This window comes from Acomys minous, assembly GCF_964271855.1.
Source record: "Acomys minous genome assembly, chromosome: 15".
Taxonomy (NCBI): domain Eukaryota; kingdom Metazoa; phylum Chordata; class Mammalia; order Rodentia; family Muridae; genus Acomys; species Acomys minous.
The window spans coordinates 86,532,469-86,549,642 of NC_140497.1; the positions used below are offsets into that span (position 1 = coordinate 86,532,469).

The window sequence follows — 17,174 nt, forward strand, 5'->3', positions numbered from 1 at the left end:
TGATTTCTTGTTACAAAAGCTATTTATATAACTTAAAGTATGGCCTATCAAAACTGCTTATTTCCAGTCTGCAAAGACTAAATAACAAGGAGGCTAGTTGTCACCAACCTAAGAGTTAAGCCACTTAGAGCCCAAGCTAAGCAATGAGAAAGTAAAACATGCACTATGCTACAGCAAAAGTTCCCTACCTTTGTAACTATGTTACAACTTTGCAACAATCAGAAATGTCTGATGTTGCACAGAGACCTGCCTTAACAGGTCAGATCTCAGCGCTGCCTCAGCCAATTTAACAAAAATCAACCACAACTCCCGATGGTTCACTATTCAGAGCACACCTCAGTCTGTCTGGGCCTATTACTGTTTACTCAAAGTATACCTCCGTCATCAGATGTGTTTTCTGTCAAATCCTCGAATGCACATCTGCGGTAGCATGCTTTTAAAAGTGATGAAATCAGCCTGACTTACCCTTTGTCTGAAGTCTGAATCGGCGTTTGGATTTAGCCCTAAAAGTGCCTGTTCATCCATCTCTGCTGCTATTCCTGGCGTGTTCCGATCACAACAGACGTGGCTTCGAATCCCACAGAAGAATCCACAATCATCTGCACAAAGAAAACAAAGTTGTCTAGAATCTAAGTAGCTGAAAACACACAGCTCCCAGAAGAGTCAAAATCCACCTAAGCTCAAGGAAGGGAGCCCAGGTCTCTACAAGTGGTGTTGGGACTTGTCCACTGCACAACGTGCACCTGTGGAAAATGACGTCTCTATTCCCTCATTTGGGTGGCTGTAAATCTCAGATAGGAACGTAAAACATCTTTTAGGACACTCAGAATGGCTCACCTATAGAATGTAATACCCTTCTTAGGGCAAGCGGAAGTTATGTTTAAAAAAAACAAGGGCTGGGGCTGGAGAGATGGCTCAGTGGCTAAGAGCACTGCCTGCGCTTCCAGGGGACCCGAGTTCAATTCCCAGCAACCTGCCTTTTCCAGGCCTCTACTCTTGCCAGCCAGTTCTAGAAATCTATTTCATAAACACCTTCCCTCACTTCAGAGCATGCCCACTCCACACCTGCTTTCCTGTCCCCTAAAAACTGCAAAGCAATCTACCTCACAATGCAGAGTCTGATATTCCCAAGGCAGAACAGGGAAGGCTCCCCAAGCCAGCTAGCTCTTTCCTAGCCAGCCAGCTTCTCTGCACACACACGGAACACTACGTTCTCAGGGAAGCAGAGTCTGGTGGGTGAACTGCTTCCTGCACTTTGACCTGGATAAAGAGACTCCCCAGCATCCACGTAAAACCTAGACGGTAGCATTGGGGAGGTAGGGGAGTAATAGGCAGATCCTCAATGCTCTCTGGCCAATTACTCTAGCCAAACTGATAAATTCAGATTCAGTTAAGACCCTATCTGAAAAAACAGGATGGGGTGGGGAGTTTGACAAATATGAGCGGTCGAGTAATACAATGTATTACATATATGTATGAAATTGTCAAAAATGCATTATATATATGACTTCCACCTGCACATATGCACATGCACACATAAGCACAGGGAAACACATCAAACACACAAATAACACTTTCTGAACACTGCGAGGATTGGGAAATGAAGCCTTACATTCCTATTATAAGGCTATAAAACCTTTTCATTTATATGTTTTATAATTATTAGAGCTAAAGAACTTTTTTTTCTTTTTTCTTTTTGAGACAAAGCTTCTCTGTGTAGTCTTGGACTCACTTTGTAGACCCAGGCTGGCCTTTAACTCAGAGATCTGTCTGACTCTGCCTCCCAAGTGCTGGGATTAAAGGCGTGCACCACCACGCCCAGCTAAGGCCTTCAAATTTCAATTTACAGATCTCCTCTGACCTCTACTGTCTGACCCTACAGAAACTGGGTTAGATACCCCTTCTAAGAGCTACCATGGGGCTGAAAAGATGACTCAGAGGTTAAGAGCGCTGACTGTTCTTCTAAAGGTCCTGAGTTCAATTCCCAGCAACCACATGGTGGCTCACAGCCATCTATAATGTGATCTGATTCCCTCTTCTGGCCTGCAGGAGTACATGCAGGCAGAGCACTGTATACATGATAATAAATAAACCTTTAAAGAAAAAAAAAAGAGCTACCATGTTGTCACAGACAGCTTGGTTTCTCAAGAAAAAAGACTGAGAATTATCCATCACCGTGCTCCTGAATGTAAAAACAGAGGTTTGGGGGTGGTAAAGTCCTGGGTTTGAACTAGTGATGGCTCTTGATTTCCCCAGATCCACATGGTGGAAGAGAATTAACTCCTCTGTGTATACCACAGCACAGGACTCTCCTGTGCATGTACGACATAAATAAATGCATGGAAATTTTAAGTTCTAGATTATATGCCAGTCTTTTCATTAAGAAGCAAAACAAAAACAAGCCATGCAGTGGTGGTGCACGCCTTTAATCCCAGCACTTCAGAGGCAGAGGCAGGCGGATCTCTGAGTTCAAGGCCAGCGGGGTCTACAGAGTGAGTTCCAAAACAGCCAGGGCTACGCAGAGAAACCCTCTGGAAAACCCAACTAATTAACCAACGAAACCAAACCAAAAACCCTCCACCAATACCAAAAACAGTCAGCCAAAGTAGCATAAGCCTTTTAATCCCACTGCTTGGGAGGTAGAGGCATGGGGACCTCCCACTTCAGAGCCAGCCTGGTCTATCTACCTATGGTTGTTCTGGCTAGTCAGAGCTACACAGTAGACTCCTGTCTAAAAACCAAAACAAACATTGAGGTCACACAGAAAAAGTATGCCTCCCATTCCGTCAGCAAGAAAAGGCGAAGTCCTAAAGACTACAGTGTGTGCACAGCATGCCCCGGGCAGGTTTGTTATAAATTCAGAGGCGGCACACAGGATGGATTACCTGAATTATTATTTTTTTCCTGAATTATTCTTGAAGTAGAATGGTTTGTGAACAGATGAAAAAGTTAAGTACTATTCTTCTTACAGATGCTCAGAGAGAAAAGTCAGTTTAAGGATTTCTGTAAAGCCCTGATTGAGAAGTCCTTTCTAGACTTCCTTTAAACTATCCATTGCTTTGGGGGGAAATTGCCTAAGCTTTTGGTCATTTCATACTAATCTTGACAAGAGGAGGGGGAAAAAAAAGAGGCCCGCTGAACACATAACCATCACCAACAAAAAAATCCTAAGCACACTTGGCTACAGTTGTCCATGGAGAAGGAATGCCTCACAAACCTTCACCATCTACACATTCGGAAAAAGCACTATGATGACCAAAACAAAACGAGAGGGTCAACGTCTGTGAATGATGCACAGATAAGAGTTAAAAGGTAACAACTTCCTAATAAAGATAGGGAAAAGACGCTTACAATTCCGACCCAATGACCCTTGCAGGTTTATACATTGTTACAATATGGTAAACATTTTATACTACCTGCAAAAGAGGATGTGGTGGGGGCAAGGGGCAAGAAATATATTTAAATATGAAGCCTTAATTTTTCCTTGGCCACTAAGTCAAGAATCAGACAATGTGGAAAATTCCTCCACACTTACTTAAGCCTGTTTGAGAATGGCTTCATCTTTCCAGCCTTTTAACATCAAGTTGACAAGTCGCTTTAATACAACGTAACTTCCCCCAGTAGCAACTAATTAAGGCTTTCAAAAAGTACTCGTTTTTCAGGTTACAGGGAAACATCACGCTTCCCCACTGTCGCAAGACTGTAAAGAAGCGAAGAAGGGGGGGAAGGCTGTCGGTGCTGGCAAATTACTACGCAGAAATAACACTTTTTCTCCTATTTGTCCCGGGGTGGGGAGCGAATCAACTTTGAGGTCCCTACAGCTGGTATTGGTGGGACGCACTCCAAATCGATCACAAATAGGGTCGGGGGGCAGCCTCCTAGGCCGGCCTCGACCCTTATCCTTCGCCCGGATCTCTCCCTGGACGAAGCCTCGTGGCCGCTCGGGTGATGAAACACCCGGCAACCGGCAACCAAGCACACGGGACGGATCCGCCACCTCTCGTCCCCAACCCCAAGACCGGCCCTCCCGGCCACGCAGGGTCCCTGGCCCGCCGCACCCCCCCCAGCCTCCAGTCACCATCACTCTAGGATCTCTTCCTCGCCTGCACTCCCGAGGGCCGGCCAGCCGCTGGGAGCGGCGCCGCACGCAGGGAGTCCCCAGGAGCGGCCCTCGTCCTCGTCGTCGCTGGAGTCCTCCGCTACAGCCGCAGCGCTAGCGCCGGAGCTGGCCCGGGCCGCGCTCCCCTCGGCGCTCCGCGTTCCCGGGGCGCCTTCTCCTGCGTGGCGCGTTGCGGGGCGGGGCGGAGCGGGGCGGGGCGGGACGGGCAGGTTGGCAAGCCGGCGGGCGGGGTCGGCGGCGCTGGAAGGAAAACTGCGCAAGGGCCCGCTAACGCCGCCGCTGAGTCAGCGCGAGGCACGCCCCCCGCGTCGTGCCGCGCGGACCGGCGCCAGCGGCAGCCTCTTGGAGAGAGCACAGACGGCCATCCCCGGGCTGGGCCCCGGGGGACTACAACTCCCAGCATACAACGCGCCGGGACGCTTCCGACCGGAGGGCCGCACACGTGCTCCTTGGAACTCGCACAGAAGAGGGGGCGTGGTCGCCGGCTTGTGGTGCATGCTGGGAGAGCGCATCCGGTCCTCCTAGCCACAGGTTTCGGAGGTCCTCAAGGCTTTTATAACAAGAGCCACGTTGGACCCCGCTTTGAGTGGCGGTCTGAGGCACGCTTCACGTTTTCCGTAAAGGCCTGCTCCGATGGTGCAATGGCGTTGAGGACTGAATTCCTAAGGGTTGGAGTGTGGATTTGATTCAAACCACGTGTTGAGTTAGTTGCCGAATTCCTTTCCAGTGGTTCCACGTGGCAAGAGTCCAGAAGCTTACGGATCTGACAGTTTGTTTTTGTCTTGTTAATTCACTACATTGTTATTTACTTGTTTTGCTTTTGAGGCAGGATCACATTCCATAGCCCAGGCTATGATTTTTTTGTTTGCTTGTTTTTCCGAGGGATGGTTTCTCAGTGTAGTTCTGGATGTCCTGGAACTCGCTCTGTAGACTAGGCTGGCCTTGAACTTACAGAGATCCACCTGCCTCTGCCTCCGGGGTGCCGGGGTGCGCCATCACTGCCCGGCTTGATCCTTTTTTTTTTTTTTTTTCTTTAAAGTTATACAGGCAGGCCTAAACTCTCCGCAAATTCTGGAATTACAGGCATGAGCCAATATACCCAGTTTAGATGTTGCTAATTTTTCCTTTTTGGAAAGCATTCTGGGTGGTAGCACATCTTTAATCCCAGCATTCAGGAGGCAGAGGCAGAGAGTTTGAGGCCAGCCTGGTCTACAGAGTGAGTTCCAGAACAGCCAAGCCTCCACAGAGAAACGCTGTCTCAAAAAAACAAAAAACAAACCAAACCAAAGGAGAAAGAGAGGAAAGGAAAGGAAAGCATTCATAGGAAGTTCTGTGCTTCCGTTCTTTGTTTGTCTCCTAGTGTGCCTTTGTTTGTGTTATCGCGAGTTACTGTTACTTTGTGAGAGTAGTGTAAGCTCCAGCGGCTGGGATCCGAATCCCAAGCCTGCGCCTTCATTATTGTTAGCATTGTGTATGCTACGAAATCCATCTCAGTTTACTCGTTTTATGTAGAGTGGGATAGGACCAACCTAAGAGTAAACGGTTTGGCTAATTTTATTTAGAGACAGGGGCTCACTCTGTAGCTCTAGTTAGCCTAACAAGTGATTCTTTTGCCTCTAGGAGTGCTAGGGCTCCAGGAAGCCACCAGGTCTGGCTATTTATTGTTAATACACGTGTTAGACCTATCTTCTGTGACGCTATTTCTGGGCATACATGAATAAACATCTGTTCACCCCAGATAGGGTACTGATAACAGACCAAAGTGAAGATACCAGCAAAGTCCAGCTTGGTGAACCAATGGCTTTAAGTGGGCTTACATAGAGAAGCAGAAATGACTTAAAGACAGTTGCATCACCAGTGCCTACCCCAGTACATAACAGATCACTTGTACTGTCTAATACAACAGGTGGGAGAGGCCCTGGCAGTTGAGTTTGTTTAAGAGTGTCTAGCTTGGGGAGGGGATGGTTTTATTAGTCTGGTTAGTTTCTGGGGGAGTTGCTGAGTTTTAAAAAGAGTTTGTTCCCAGCGTGAAATGTTTCAACTTCACTTTGATACCTTGTGGCTTAAGGAACATCACTCCAAAATGAAAGGTTTTAATCTGAGAGGAAAGGCAGTGAATTCAACATTTAGATTTCGTTTTGTTTTGAGACAGGGTTTCTCTATGTAGCCTTGGCTCTCCTGGACTTGCTTTGTAGACCAGGCTGGCCTCGATGGAACTCACAGCAATTCGCCAGCCTCTGCCTCCCAAGTGCTAGGATTAGAGGCATGCACCACCATGTCTGGTTTAATTCAGTAGTTTTTTTCTACCGTCCAGTGTCTTTCAGCTAATCTTATCCCCCTTTCTGGTTATCAAGGTACAATTAGATCTTTATGAATCCACATATAAACTGGACATTCAGACACTCTCATTCCATGCCCAGCTCCATGCCAGTGAGCTGGGGTCCAGTCCAGTAAGCCAGGCTTCTACCCGTTATCCTGTCTACCTTGGTCCTCAATTTCATTAGGTAGCATAGGTTCACAATTAAGCATTTTCAGCCAGGCATGGTGGCACACACTTTTAATAAAAGCCCAGAACTCTGAGAAGCAGAGGCAGGTGGGTCACTATGAGTTCGAGGCCAGCCTGGTCTACAAAGTGAGTCTAGACAGCCAAGGCTGCACAGAGAAACCCTGTCTAGAAAAAACAAAACAAATTTAAGCATTTTCTGGTCTCTTAGTTCCTCTATCTCTTGTCTCTCAATCCTTTGTATTATCACAGCTAATTTGTTGTATAGCTGTTTTTTCAACTTTTTGTTTGTTTCTTTTTCGAGACAGTGTTCCTCTTTGTAGCCTTGGCTGTTCTGGACTCACTTCGTAGACCAATCTACCCTCGAATTCAGAGATCTGCCTGCCTCTGGCTCCCTGAGTGCTTGGATTAAAGGTGTGTTCTACCATGCCCAGCTTTTTTCAACCTTTTTTGAGAGGCAAAAATATAAAGATTGCAATTAACAGTGGAAGCCGGGCGTCCTGGCGCACACCTTTAATCCCAGCACTCAGGAGGCAGAGGCAGGCAGATCACTGTGAGTTTGAGGCCAGCTCGGTCTACAAAGCGAGTCCAGGACAGCCAGGGCTACACAGAGAAACCCTGTCTCGACAAACCAAGCAATCAAACAAACACACAAAGCAATTAACAGTGAAGAGGGGTTTACTCCAGTGCTCATAATTGCAGTAAGTACTGCAATGGCTTTTCCAACTAGTTTTTCTATTCCTTCAACTCCCACCTGTTGTAGTATAAAAATTGCCACACAGACCACTGCAGCACTAATCTCAGTGAGATACTGATGATTCACTGAGTGAACGCACACCCCAAGACAAGGCTCATTGTAATCAGGGCCACAGAAAGGGCTTAGAAGCCCAACTGATGCCAGCCTGTTCCATAGGCAGCCTTTTATAAGAAAAACCATGACCTGGTAACAACCAGGTAGCCAGGTGGGAAGCAGGGGGAGGGCAGTATTACATCATTGTGACTAGGTAAACACAGGAAGAGTAGATTCTGTTCTGAGTACATTGTATCCAGGTAGCCAGGCAACGCGTCTTAAGATGATTGGCTAGGACTTGAGGACTTTACAGTTCCCCATTGTTCCCGGAGAAAGGAACAGAGCAGGGTATTGTGGTTTTGTTTAAGTAGAACATATATCTGTTGAGGGATGGTGGTACCCAGTCTACCACAAAGAAGGTGATGCTCCAACGTTATAGAGAGTTTTGGGCGCCACTTGTTGTTTTTAATTAATATTACTAGTATTACCCGCTAGCAATCAAGCAAGACACTGACACTTGTTTCATTTTAAAATAGCCTTAGTTAACCTTGGTCAGGGCAGATATTAATCCTCCAAACTACTTCCCATAGTATGAGATACCTGCCCCAATCCCATGCCGTTTCTAATAATGTCTATCAAGCTACCTCCCATCCATAATCCCAAGTACTTGCTAATGTTCTTCATCTGGGCCACATCTTCATCCAAGCCGGCCATGTGTTTCTCTTCCATCTAACCTATGGTGGCCTTCTTCTCCTCTCTCCTGTGGTCTCTTTCTCTTCCAAGAATTCCTCTCCTCTCTAAGCCCAGGAATCCTTAGCCATACCTATCTCATCTGCCTTGCCCAGGTGGGATGGCTTTTTATTAATTAGTATCAAAATACATCAGACCATCCCCCAACTTATATCATTAGTTTAAGCAGACCGTTCAACAAGTATTAATTGTAAGTAAAAGGCTATTCAAGCTCCCAGGTAGGTAGCGCCTGAGAACCTAAACTTAATTTCACCTTACAATCAAAATGGAGAATTAGAAACAAAATGGCTTCTGATATGTTAAAGACGAAAACAGGTGTTAATAGGAGCTGCAGTTGTAAATAGTTACACTACCCTGGTTCTCAGGGATCTGAAATGGAGTATCCCATTTTTAATATGGGAATAGTCTGTTTATATTGTCTTTGGGGGGTAGCTTGCTATGAGTCACTGTCTCAGAGGCTCCTGCATTGTTCCTTGCTCTGGGCTCCAGGCTCCTGCTGCTCCAAGGTCTGCTGGGTCTCTCTGGGCATCCAGCCAAACGCAAAGAACTGAATCTTCCTGTGGAGATGATCCCAGGCAAAGTTCTCCTCTGTAGCTTTCTGTCAACTATCTCCTGTCCTCTGCTTCTGCAACATTTGTGGGCTTTCTTCTCCTTCTTCTTCTTCTTCTTCCTCCTCCTCCTCCTCCTCCTCCTCCTCCTCCTCTTCTTCTTCTTCAATCATACTGAGTTTTCTTACCAACTATGTTGACTGTCATAATGTTATAATGAAATAAAATCCCAGATGTTTGATTTTACCAATGAAGACTCAGGAGCCAGATGCTGGGGTGAAAGAAAACCTGGTAGCTTAGAGAGGCAGAGAAAGCACACAGTTGCTATTTCTACTCAGCCATCTTCCCAGAAGGAAAAATCCAAAAATCCAAAGAGCTAATGAGCCAAAAAGTTCCTCCTTCTCCATGTTGTGTTAAATACCCCTCAGCTCTAAGTCCCTCCTTTCTGTTGATCTCTGTCAGCTGGGTTTTTGCTCTGCCTCTTGACTTAGGGTTAACTTTATTAAATCCTTTGTACATAAAGTTCTTGGATTAAAGGTGAGTGTCAGGGCTGCCTAACCCCCACCTTAATCACCTGTTGATAATAAGCAGAAAATTCTTGGATTAAAGGTGTGTGTTAGGGCTGAGCCACACCAAACAAGAAACAGGTTTTTACAGTTCACACTTTCAGGGTTCACAATGGGATCAACTACCCTGCCATAGAGGGGAATGGAAGAAGTAAAATAAATTTAACCATTTAATAGCTACATTTATTTCCTGATGTTACTACACAATTCCTTCCCAAGGGGCTTTTTTTTTCCCCTGAGACAGGGTTTCTCTGTGTAGTCTTGGCTGTCCTGGACTCACTTTGTAGACCAGGCTGGCCTCAAACTCAGAGCAATCTGCCTGCCTCTGTTTCCCGAGTGCAGGGATTAAAGGTGTGAGCCACCACAGCAGGCCCAAGGGGAATCTTAAGCAAAGTCCACCCCTCTTCCTAAGGTCCTAAGGACAAGGCCACCTAGATTCTGCCAGAGTTCACTCTGGGGAACTATTATGGAAGTTTGGGTTTATTTGTAAACATACTTTTGCTTTAATCCCAGGTGAGGGATATGGGGCTGCTCCAGATTGTCCACAGCTGATAACTGCCTCCTGAAAGGGCACATGATCTTTGTCAGCTGCGAAGTACCTCGTGTGGGGGCGTGGTCTCTGTCAGTGGGGATAAAAGCCAGACCCAAAGAGAGACTGGGGGCTCCAAGAAAGAAAAAGGCCACTGGTACCTTCCCCCCCCCCCTGCTGCTCCTGGTTACTGTTGATAGAGTTTGAGGAGAAGTTATCCTGAAACAGGGATTGGACTTGCCCTAAGGAACCGGATGACCCTAAACAGCAGGAAGCAGCTAAGGACAGCTATGCCCACTCTCCGCTTCTTTCTCTCCTACCTGGTGTTGAGGTATTGGAAGAGATTGGGGTGGAGAAGGGAGAAAGGGATTTAAGGATCTCAAAATAAAGATAGTGTTTCAAAAATACACCAACAGGGAACCAGTGAATTTATTTGGTTTATACACAGAGCATAAGTGAGGGATTACTTACTGGAGTGTGGGTGGTCTTCTCCCCAAAAAAGGCTACAGTGTAAGGTCTTTATCCATTAGGGATGATGGCGCCTCTGTAGGCACATAGATGGAACACTCCCCAAGCCCCAGCCTTTCTCCACCTACGTACTCTAGCCCCCCCATAGGCCATGTGCAGGTGAAACAGGTGCATACCCTAGGTGGTAAGAGCTGGCTGAGTACTCCGATGAGAGTCTCCTGCCTTACCCTCTGTGATCTTTTGCAAGGGGCACAGCTGAACTCCCCAAGATAGCCATAGTTTGCCTAAGAGGATATTCCTGCACAACAGCTGACCATGTTCAAGACATAGCATTTCATAAATAGCCTTTTACTTTGTGTGAAACATCTTTAGTTGTTTCAAATGTCAGGCTTCAGGCTTGGCAAGATGGATCAGCAGTTAAAGGTCCTATTATTCCCAGCACTCCAGAGGCAGAGGCAGGCGGATCTCTGTGAGTTCAAGAATAGCCTGGTCTACAAAGAGAGTCCAGACCAACGAGGCTACACAGAGAGGCCCTGTCTTGAAAAACCAAACCAAACCAAACCAAAACAAAACATATTCTTCCAGAGGTCCTGAGTTTGATTCCCAGCACTCATATTGGGTGCTTACAACCACCTGTGGCTTCAGCTCCAGGGGATCCAAAATATTGAGCCTCTGCTTGAGTCTGAGCAGATGACATATACTTGAGAGTGGTGGAGTATGCACACACAATACACACACTCACATACATGCACATATGATTAGTTTTTGCTTTTTCAAGACAGGGTTTCTCTGTGTAGCCCTGGCTGTCCTGGAATCACTTTGTAGACCAGGCTGGCCTCGAACTCACAGTGATCTGCCTGCCTCTGCCTCCCGAGTGCAGGGATTAATAGTGTGCATCACCGTGCCAGGCTGAAATATTTTTATATACCTTTAAAGCAAAATGTCGGGTTTGGACTTGCTTCTTGTCTGTTTCATGTATCCTGAGTGTAGCAAGATGCTAGAGCCTGGTTCCAATATGGATGAGTTATTGCATGAGTTTTTACTTTCCCTGTGAGACTTTGCCAGTAGTAGCCCTGGTTTGAGAGGCTCTGCAGTGTATATGTTCGGCACATCATACTGCTTCTTTAAGAATTATTCTGATTGCCTTTAATCCCAGCGCTCAGGAGGCAGAGGCAGGTGAATCTCTGTGAGTTTGAGGCCAGCCTGGTGTACAAAGTGAGTCCAGGAGAGCCAAGGCTACACAGAGAAACCCTGTCTTGAAACCATCACACACACACACACACCGCCCCGAAAAAAGAATTATTCTGACAACGTTTCTTTGTCTTCTTCATTTACAAATTCATGTTGTGAGAACTTTGGTAAGCATTATAAAATACTTACCTACAGCTTATCTATAACTTATTTAGTAACATTGGCCCTTTCCTATAGTTCAAATGGGATTGTAAAATTCTCTTCCAGTTTTATAAACTCATTATTTCACAGTAAGTAAGGAAGTGTTGGATAGACTCCAATTAGAGGAGACCAGAGACTGCTATTAAGCATGACCATCCCATGGACTGGCTGTCCTGTCAGTGAGGGATGTACAGTTTTTCACCTCAGACAATACTGGCAGATAACACTCATCATTTTAACAGAAGGCATATAGTAGGGACTCTATCTTTTCAACATGCTGGAGCCTGTGTTACCCAGTAGACACACTTATTTGACTTTCTTTCCTGTATCTGTGTCCCATTTCCATAGTTTGAGCACTTGATGCTACAGTTAGTGCTATACTTTTGGTTTGGTGTTTTGTTTTGTTTTTAAAGATTTATTTACTTATTGTGTATACAGTGCTCTGCATGTACCCCTGCTCGCCAGAAGAGGGCATCAGATCACATCATAGATGGCTGTGAGCCACCATGTGGTTGCTGGGAATTGAACTCAGGACCCCCGGAAAAGCAGCCAGTGCTCTTAACCTCTGAGCCATCTCTCCAGCCCCTTGTTTTGTTTTGTGATACAGCATCTCAGTTGGTAAGACAAGCTGTTCTAGCACTCTGTAGCCTTTGCTCACCCAGAGCCCATCATGAGGCTACCCCCCTCTGTCGGTGTCCCAGGCTCTGGGATTACAGGCTTTAGCCACCATACCAGACACAGGTCTGTAGGCCAGTTCTAAATGTCCCCACAATTTAAGATCTGTTCCTCCCACATTCACATGGAAGACTGCTACACTCCCTGTGATGGTATTTGGAGGTGGGGCTTTGGGAAGGTAATTAGATCATAAAGGCGGATGGACTGCCCTTACTATGCACAAAGGATCAATTTCCTTCTACCACTGGAGGCCGTAAGAAAACAACTGTGCATGCCAAGAGGAGTCACCCACCCCCAGACACTGCATCTGAAGATGCCTTAGTATTGTATTTGCAGACTCCAAAACCTCTAGAGATGTTTGTTGTGTAACTCTCTCAGTCCTCCGCAGTTTGTCCCAGCAATCCAAAGGGACATCTTGAAGAGCAGTCAGTGCTCTTAACCTCTGAGCCATGTCTTCAGCCCTAATTTTTATTTTTTTTAAAGTTCTTTTCAAAGATTTATTTATTGTGTATAGTGTGCTCTGCCTGCATGCATGCGTGCACACCAGAAGAGGGCACCATACCAGACCTCTTTACAGGCAGTTGTAAACCACCACGTGTTTGCTGGGAATTGAACTCAGGACCTTTGGAAAACAAGGCAGTGCTCTTAACCTCTAGGCCATCTCTCCAGCCCTTAACGATTTACTATGCATACACTACTCTGCCTGCATGTGTGCCTGCAGGCCAGAAGGGGGCACCGGATCTCATCATAGATGGTTGTGAGCCACCTTGTGGTTGCTGGGAATTAAACTCAGGACCTCCGGAAGAGCAGCCCCTTATTTCTGCAATTTTAAAAGATGATTTTATTTGTGCCATGCCTGTGTGTGGTGCCTGTGCCTGTACCTGTGCATGTACAAAGGCCAGAGGAGAATGCCCAGGAGAGGGAAGCTTGCGGGATTCCTTGCGTGTTATGGATGCTGTCTCTGAACGCTGCTCTCGACTGTGTAACAAGGGCCCTTGCTCTTATCCTTGTTCTTTAAATAGTATTTACTGTTAGGTCCTAGGTTTTTGTTCTTTGTGGGTTTTTTGTTTTGTTTTGTTGTTGTTTTTTGTTTTTGTTTTGCTTGTTTGCTTGTTTTATTTTTGTTTTTGAGACAAGGGTTCTCCATATAACTCTGGCTATCCTAGAACTCAGTATGTTGTATGTAAACCAGGCCAGCCTTGAACACACAGAACTCTGCCTGCCGCTACCTCTTGAGTGCTGAGATTAAAGGCTTGCGGCACCGTATCCAGGTGGTGCCTGTTCCTTTAATCATTGTTTTGTTTTCTTGAGACAGTCTCTTTGTGTAGGCCAGGTTGGTCTTGAGTTTATAGTAATCCTCCTGCCTCTGCCTACCAAGTATAGGCTGTGGATGAACACAGGCACATGGCGTCATGGTGTCATCATGCCTGGTCTTTAGTTTTAGTTGTTTTTTTTTTTTTTTTCTGAGGCAGGGCCTCTCTGTGTAGCCTTGGCTGTCCTGGACTCACTTTGTAGACCAGGCTGGCCTCAAACTCACAGAGACCCACCTGCCTCTGCCTCCGGAGTGCTGGGATTAAAGGCGTGTGCTACCATAGCCGGCTTGATCTTGTACTTTCTGCAGTGCCGAGAATCAAATCCAGGGTCTCACTCGGGCTGCCGAGTCCTTTACCGCTCAGTTACAGCCTCAAGCCCGTTTTTAAACTCTTTTCAAGGTTTGCTGGTCATAACAACTCTTTGGTGTTGGGGCTCCTGTTCTCATCCACAGATGGGGAAACTGATGTTGGGTGACTTTCAAGGTCATTTACCAGTGAGTGGGAGGTCTAGAATTAGAACCCGATTCACCTGCTTTCACAGTGTAATGTGTTCGAACTCAGTCTCTTAACCCTGGACTCGGGCCATGTTGATGGGAGTTAAGACTGCGCCTTCCTCCGTTAGCTCCATCTGAGGAATGCGTGATTTTTTTGATGGAAATGTTTATCAAAGATTTGATCGCGCGGAATCTGTGCCAAATGTTTCTTGAGTTTGGAAAGACTTAGAAGATAAGGAACAAGGGCTTATCTCGGCTGTATTTGGGTTAGCCACCTCTAGAAAGATTAGAAAAATTTAGGGGGACATGAACACTTCGGTATCTGTCGTACTCTCTGGTCTTCACTTCCGCTCTCCTTGGCAGGCAGCGCAAATGTTAGTAGCTGCGTATATGAGATTTAGGCTCAGAAAGAGTGATTTTTTTTCCCCTCTAAGAATCTTACAGATCGTGAGCAACGGTTAGTAGTAGTCTAATCCAATCCTCCTGGCTCCAGTAATCTCTCCTTTGGGGTTAATCGCATCCCTGCAATCTGAACTTCACTGTTTCCCTGGTAACGCTGAGTACCTGGCAACCATGACACTCCCTTCTCTGTGAGCCGTCAAGCATAAGTGAGGTCATCAGTCTCTTTCTTGTATGCTTAAGGTTTATTAAGGTTGGTGTCCCGGTCTTCAAAAGCTAATTGCTTCCTAATGGGCTTCTTGGCACAGACAGCGGGTGCACCTCATTGGGGGCCGTGCTCGAGCCATCCTGTTTGTCTTGGTCCCAGGAAGTGGGTATAAAGCTAGAAACGCAGAGACGGACCAGTGGCGTGAACTGAGGCTTTCCCCTTTGGCCTTCACTTTCTATCGCCGGTGCTCTTGGTCACTGAGCTGCTGTGAGGGTAACTGTCACCATTCTATTGGCTTAAAGTGGCAAACGTCCTAAACCGAGGAAGTTTGTAAGCCATGCGAGGAACACTTTTCATGCATCCATGAGAAGGGAGATCAAACTCTGGGGACTCTCTGAGCGCTAGGCCATTTGAGACTCTGCCAGCAGGTGGCACTTGTTCCCCACTCTTACCAACTAGTCTAAGAATAGAAGTATTGTGTTCTATTTATTAGTGCTTTCTGTTTAACTAGGCTTAAGCATTTCTCTTTCTCTATAATAATGGGCTAGTCCACAGTACCTGGTTATACATTGCAATGCACTTATACTCTTCTCCCACAGTGGACTTGAAATTGTTTACAATATTCACTTTATAATAGTAAAATATGAAAAGGGAGACTATAAACCACTGCAAGGAACATCAGATTTTGTTAAGGTCTGTTAGTAATAGAGGGATAATATAGTATTTTTGTATCTTTTCCATGTATTTGCTTATGAGACAGGGTCTTGCTGTGCAGCTCAGAACTCACTAGATGAACAAAGGCAGACCTCCCGGTTTTTGGCTGTCCTCTGGAATGCTGGGCCTACAAGTGTGGGCCAGCACCATCTTCAGGTCTTTTTAGATGACCGAGAAGGGCCCTAAAGGATGGCTTTTCTTGGATTTGAAATGAAGACAGAAGTGCACACCTAGGGCAAGTTTCTGTCCTGCTTTTTATCTTGCTAAAGTAACATATCCCAGCCGGGCGGTGGTGGCGCACACCTTTAATCCCAGCACTCGGGAGGCAGAGGCAGGTGGATCTCTGTGAGTTCGAGGCCAGCCTGGTCTACAAAGTGAGTCCAGGACAGCCAAGGCTACGCAGAGAAACGGTCTCGAAAAACCAAAACCAAACAAAAACAAAAAACATACTGGCTGGCCCCCGGAATTGAAGCAGTACCTTAGTGCTCAGCGTCTCTAGGGCTACATAATCCGCACCCTTTAACCGATCAGCTTTGATTTCCAGGGGGCCCTTAAACCGTGCGTTTATTTTCCGCATTGTTCTAAGCATCGGGAACACGGGCGCACGGCTTGGGTGGCCTGAGTTACAGAAACAATGTGTAAGAGTCTTTTGAGGCAGATTTCTTGCATTTAAGACAAAGCTGGAGACTCACAGTAATTATCGGATAAATTTCCATTTGTTTCAAGTTTCTCTTTAACAGGGAATCAGATTAAAACTGGCCTCCATTAGCAATGGTGTTTGTATGGTCCATGTGGCTCAGTAGTTGGACAGGGCCTCAATTTCTTCCCAGACCCTTGAGTGCTTCTAGGTGTAAACCAACCTTGCGAAAAGACGTTAGTCTCGCCCCGCCCCGCTCATTGCTATGTAAGGTGAGGAAGATTAGGGGCGGGACCGGGCGGGGCAAAGGGGCTCAGGGAACCAGACGCGGGAGCGGGTTCCCGAAGCTGGCTCCTAGCGTCCCGGCGCTGTCGTGGCGGAGGCTGCAGGCACACGGCTTTGTGGCGCGCGCGGGTTCCACCGGGTGTCGTGGAAGCACAGCCACCCGGGACACTGTTCCTGGCCGCCGGAGTCTCATGGCAAGCCCTGCGCGGTCCGGCTTCCCGGCGCGCACTAACAGCCGTCTGGACGCGTTCCTGCGGCGGCACTTGCTGCCCGAGGTGTACGACACGGTCCGCGCCTACGAGCCTTGCATCGTCGTGTCGGACGCTGAGAAGCACACGTTCAAGTACGTGGTGCTCAGTGACCGGCTCATCTACCTGACCGAGAACCCGCCCAAGTCCATCCGGCGGGTCGTGGCTCTGCGGGACGTCGTGGCCATTGACCTGGTGAGAATCGCGGACGGGCAGGCTCCTCCCTAAACTCTCGCACCACCCCCGACTCCCCACTCCAGCACCAGAGAAAGGAGGAATACTTTCTTTCCTCCCATCCCGCCCCAGACTTCCCCATCTCTTGTGTCAGTGAAAGCAGCTGCGCGGGAAAGCTGGGGATTGCTGTAGAATTTCAAATAAAGATGTCCTATTCTCCTGCCCACCCTCCTCCCCACTTTGGGTCCTAGATTTGACAACTGGTCCCTCTATAGAAACACCCCTTAAAGCCGGCAGCCTCTTGTTCATTAGACACCTAGTCTGTGCAGGTACTGTGCTTGGTGCCTCTTTAAGCAGCGAG

The 17,174-nt window shown here is 47.0% G+C and overlaps 2 protein-coding genes across 3 annotated transcripts in view; one reads left to right on the plus strand and one right to left on the minus strand.

Annotated features, from left to right (window-relative positions):
* Positions 1-4,296, minus strand: part of XPOT (exportin for tRNA) — a 35,779-nt gene extending 31,483 nt beyond the window's left edge. The window contains exons 1-2 of one of the 2 annotated variants that reach the window (XM_084759992.1): positions 4,079-4,296; positions 466-599 (exon numbers count right to left, since the gene is read on the minus strand). In XM_084759992.1, the coding sequence (XP_084616118.1) occupies positions 466-525 (60 nt within the window). In that variant the 5' untranslated portion in view covers positions 526-599; positions 4,079-4,296. The remainder of the gene's footprint in view (positions 1-465; positions 600-4,078) is intronic. The other variant, XM_084759991.1, reaches the window with a different exon arrangement.
* Positions 4,297-16,007: 11,711 nt separating this feature from the next.
* The window catches only part of LOC311585131 (uncharacterized protein C12orf56 homolog), a 52,526-nt gene continuing 51,359 nt past the window's right edge, over positions 16,008-17,174 (plus strand). The window contains exon 1 of the mRNA XM_084759997.1: positions 16,008-16,834. Coding sequence (XP_084616123.1) covers positions 16,241-16,834 — 594 coding nt within the window. The 5' untranslated portion in view covers positions 16,008-16,240. The remainder of the gene's footprint in view (positions 16,835-17,174) is intronic.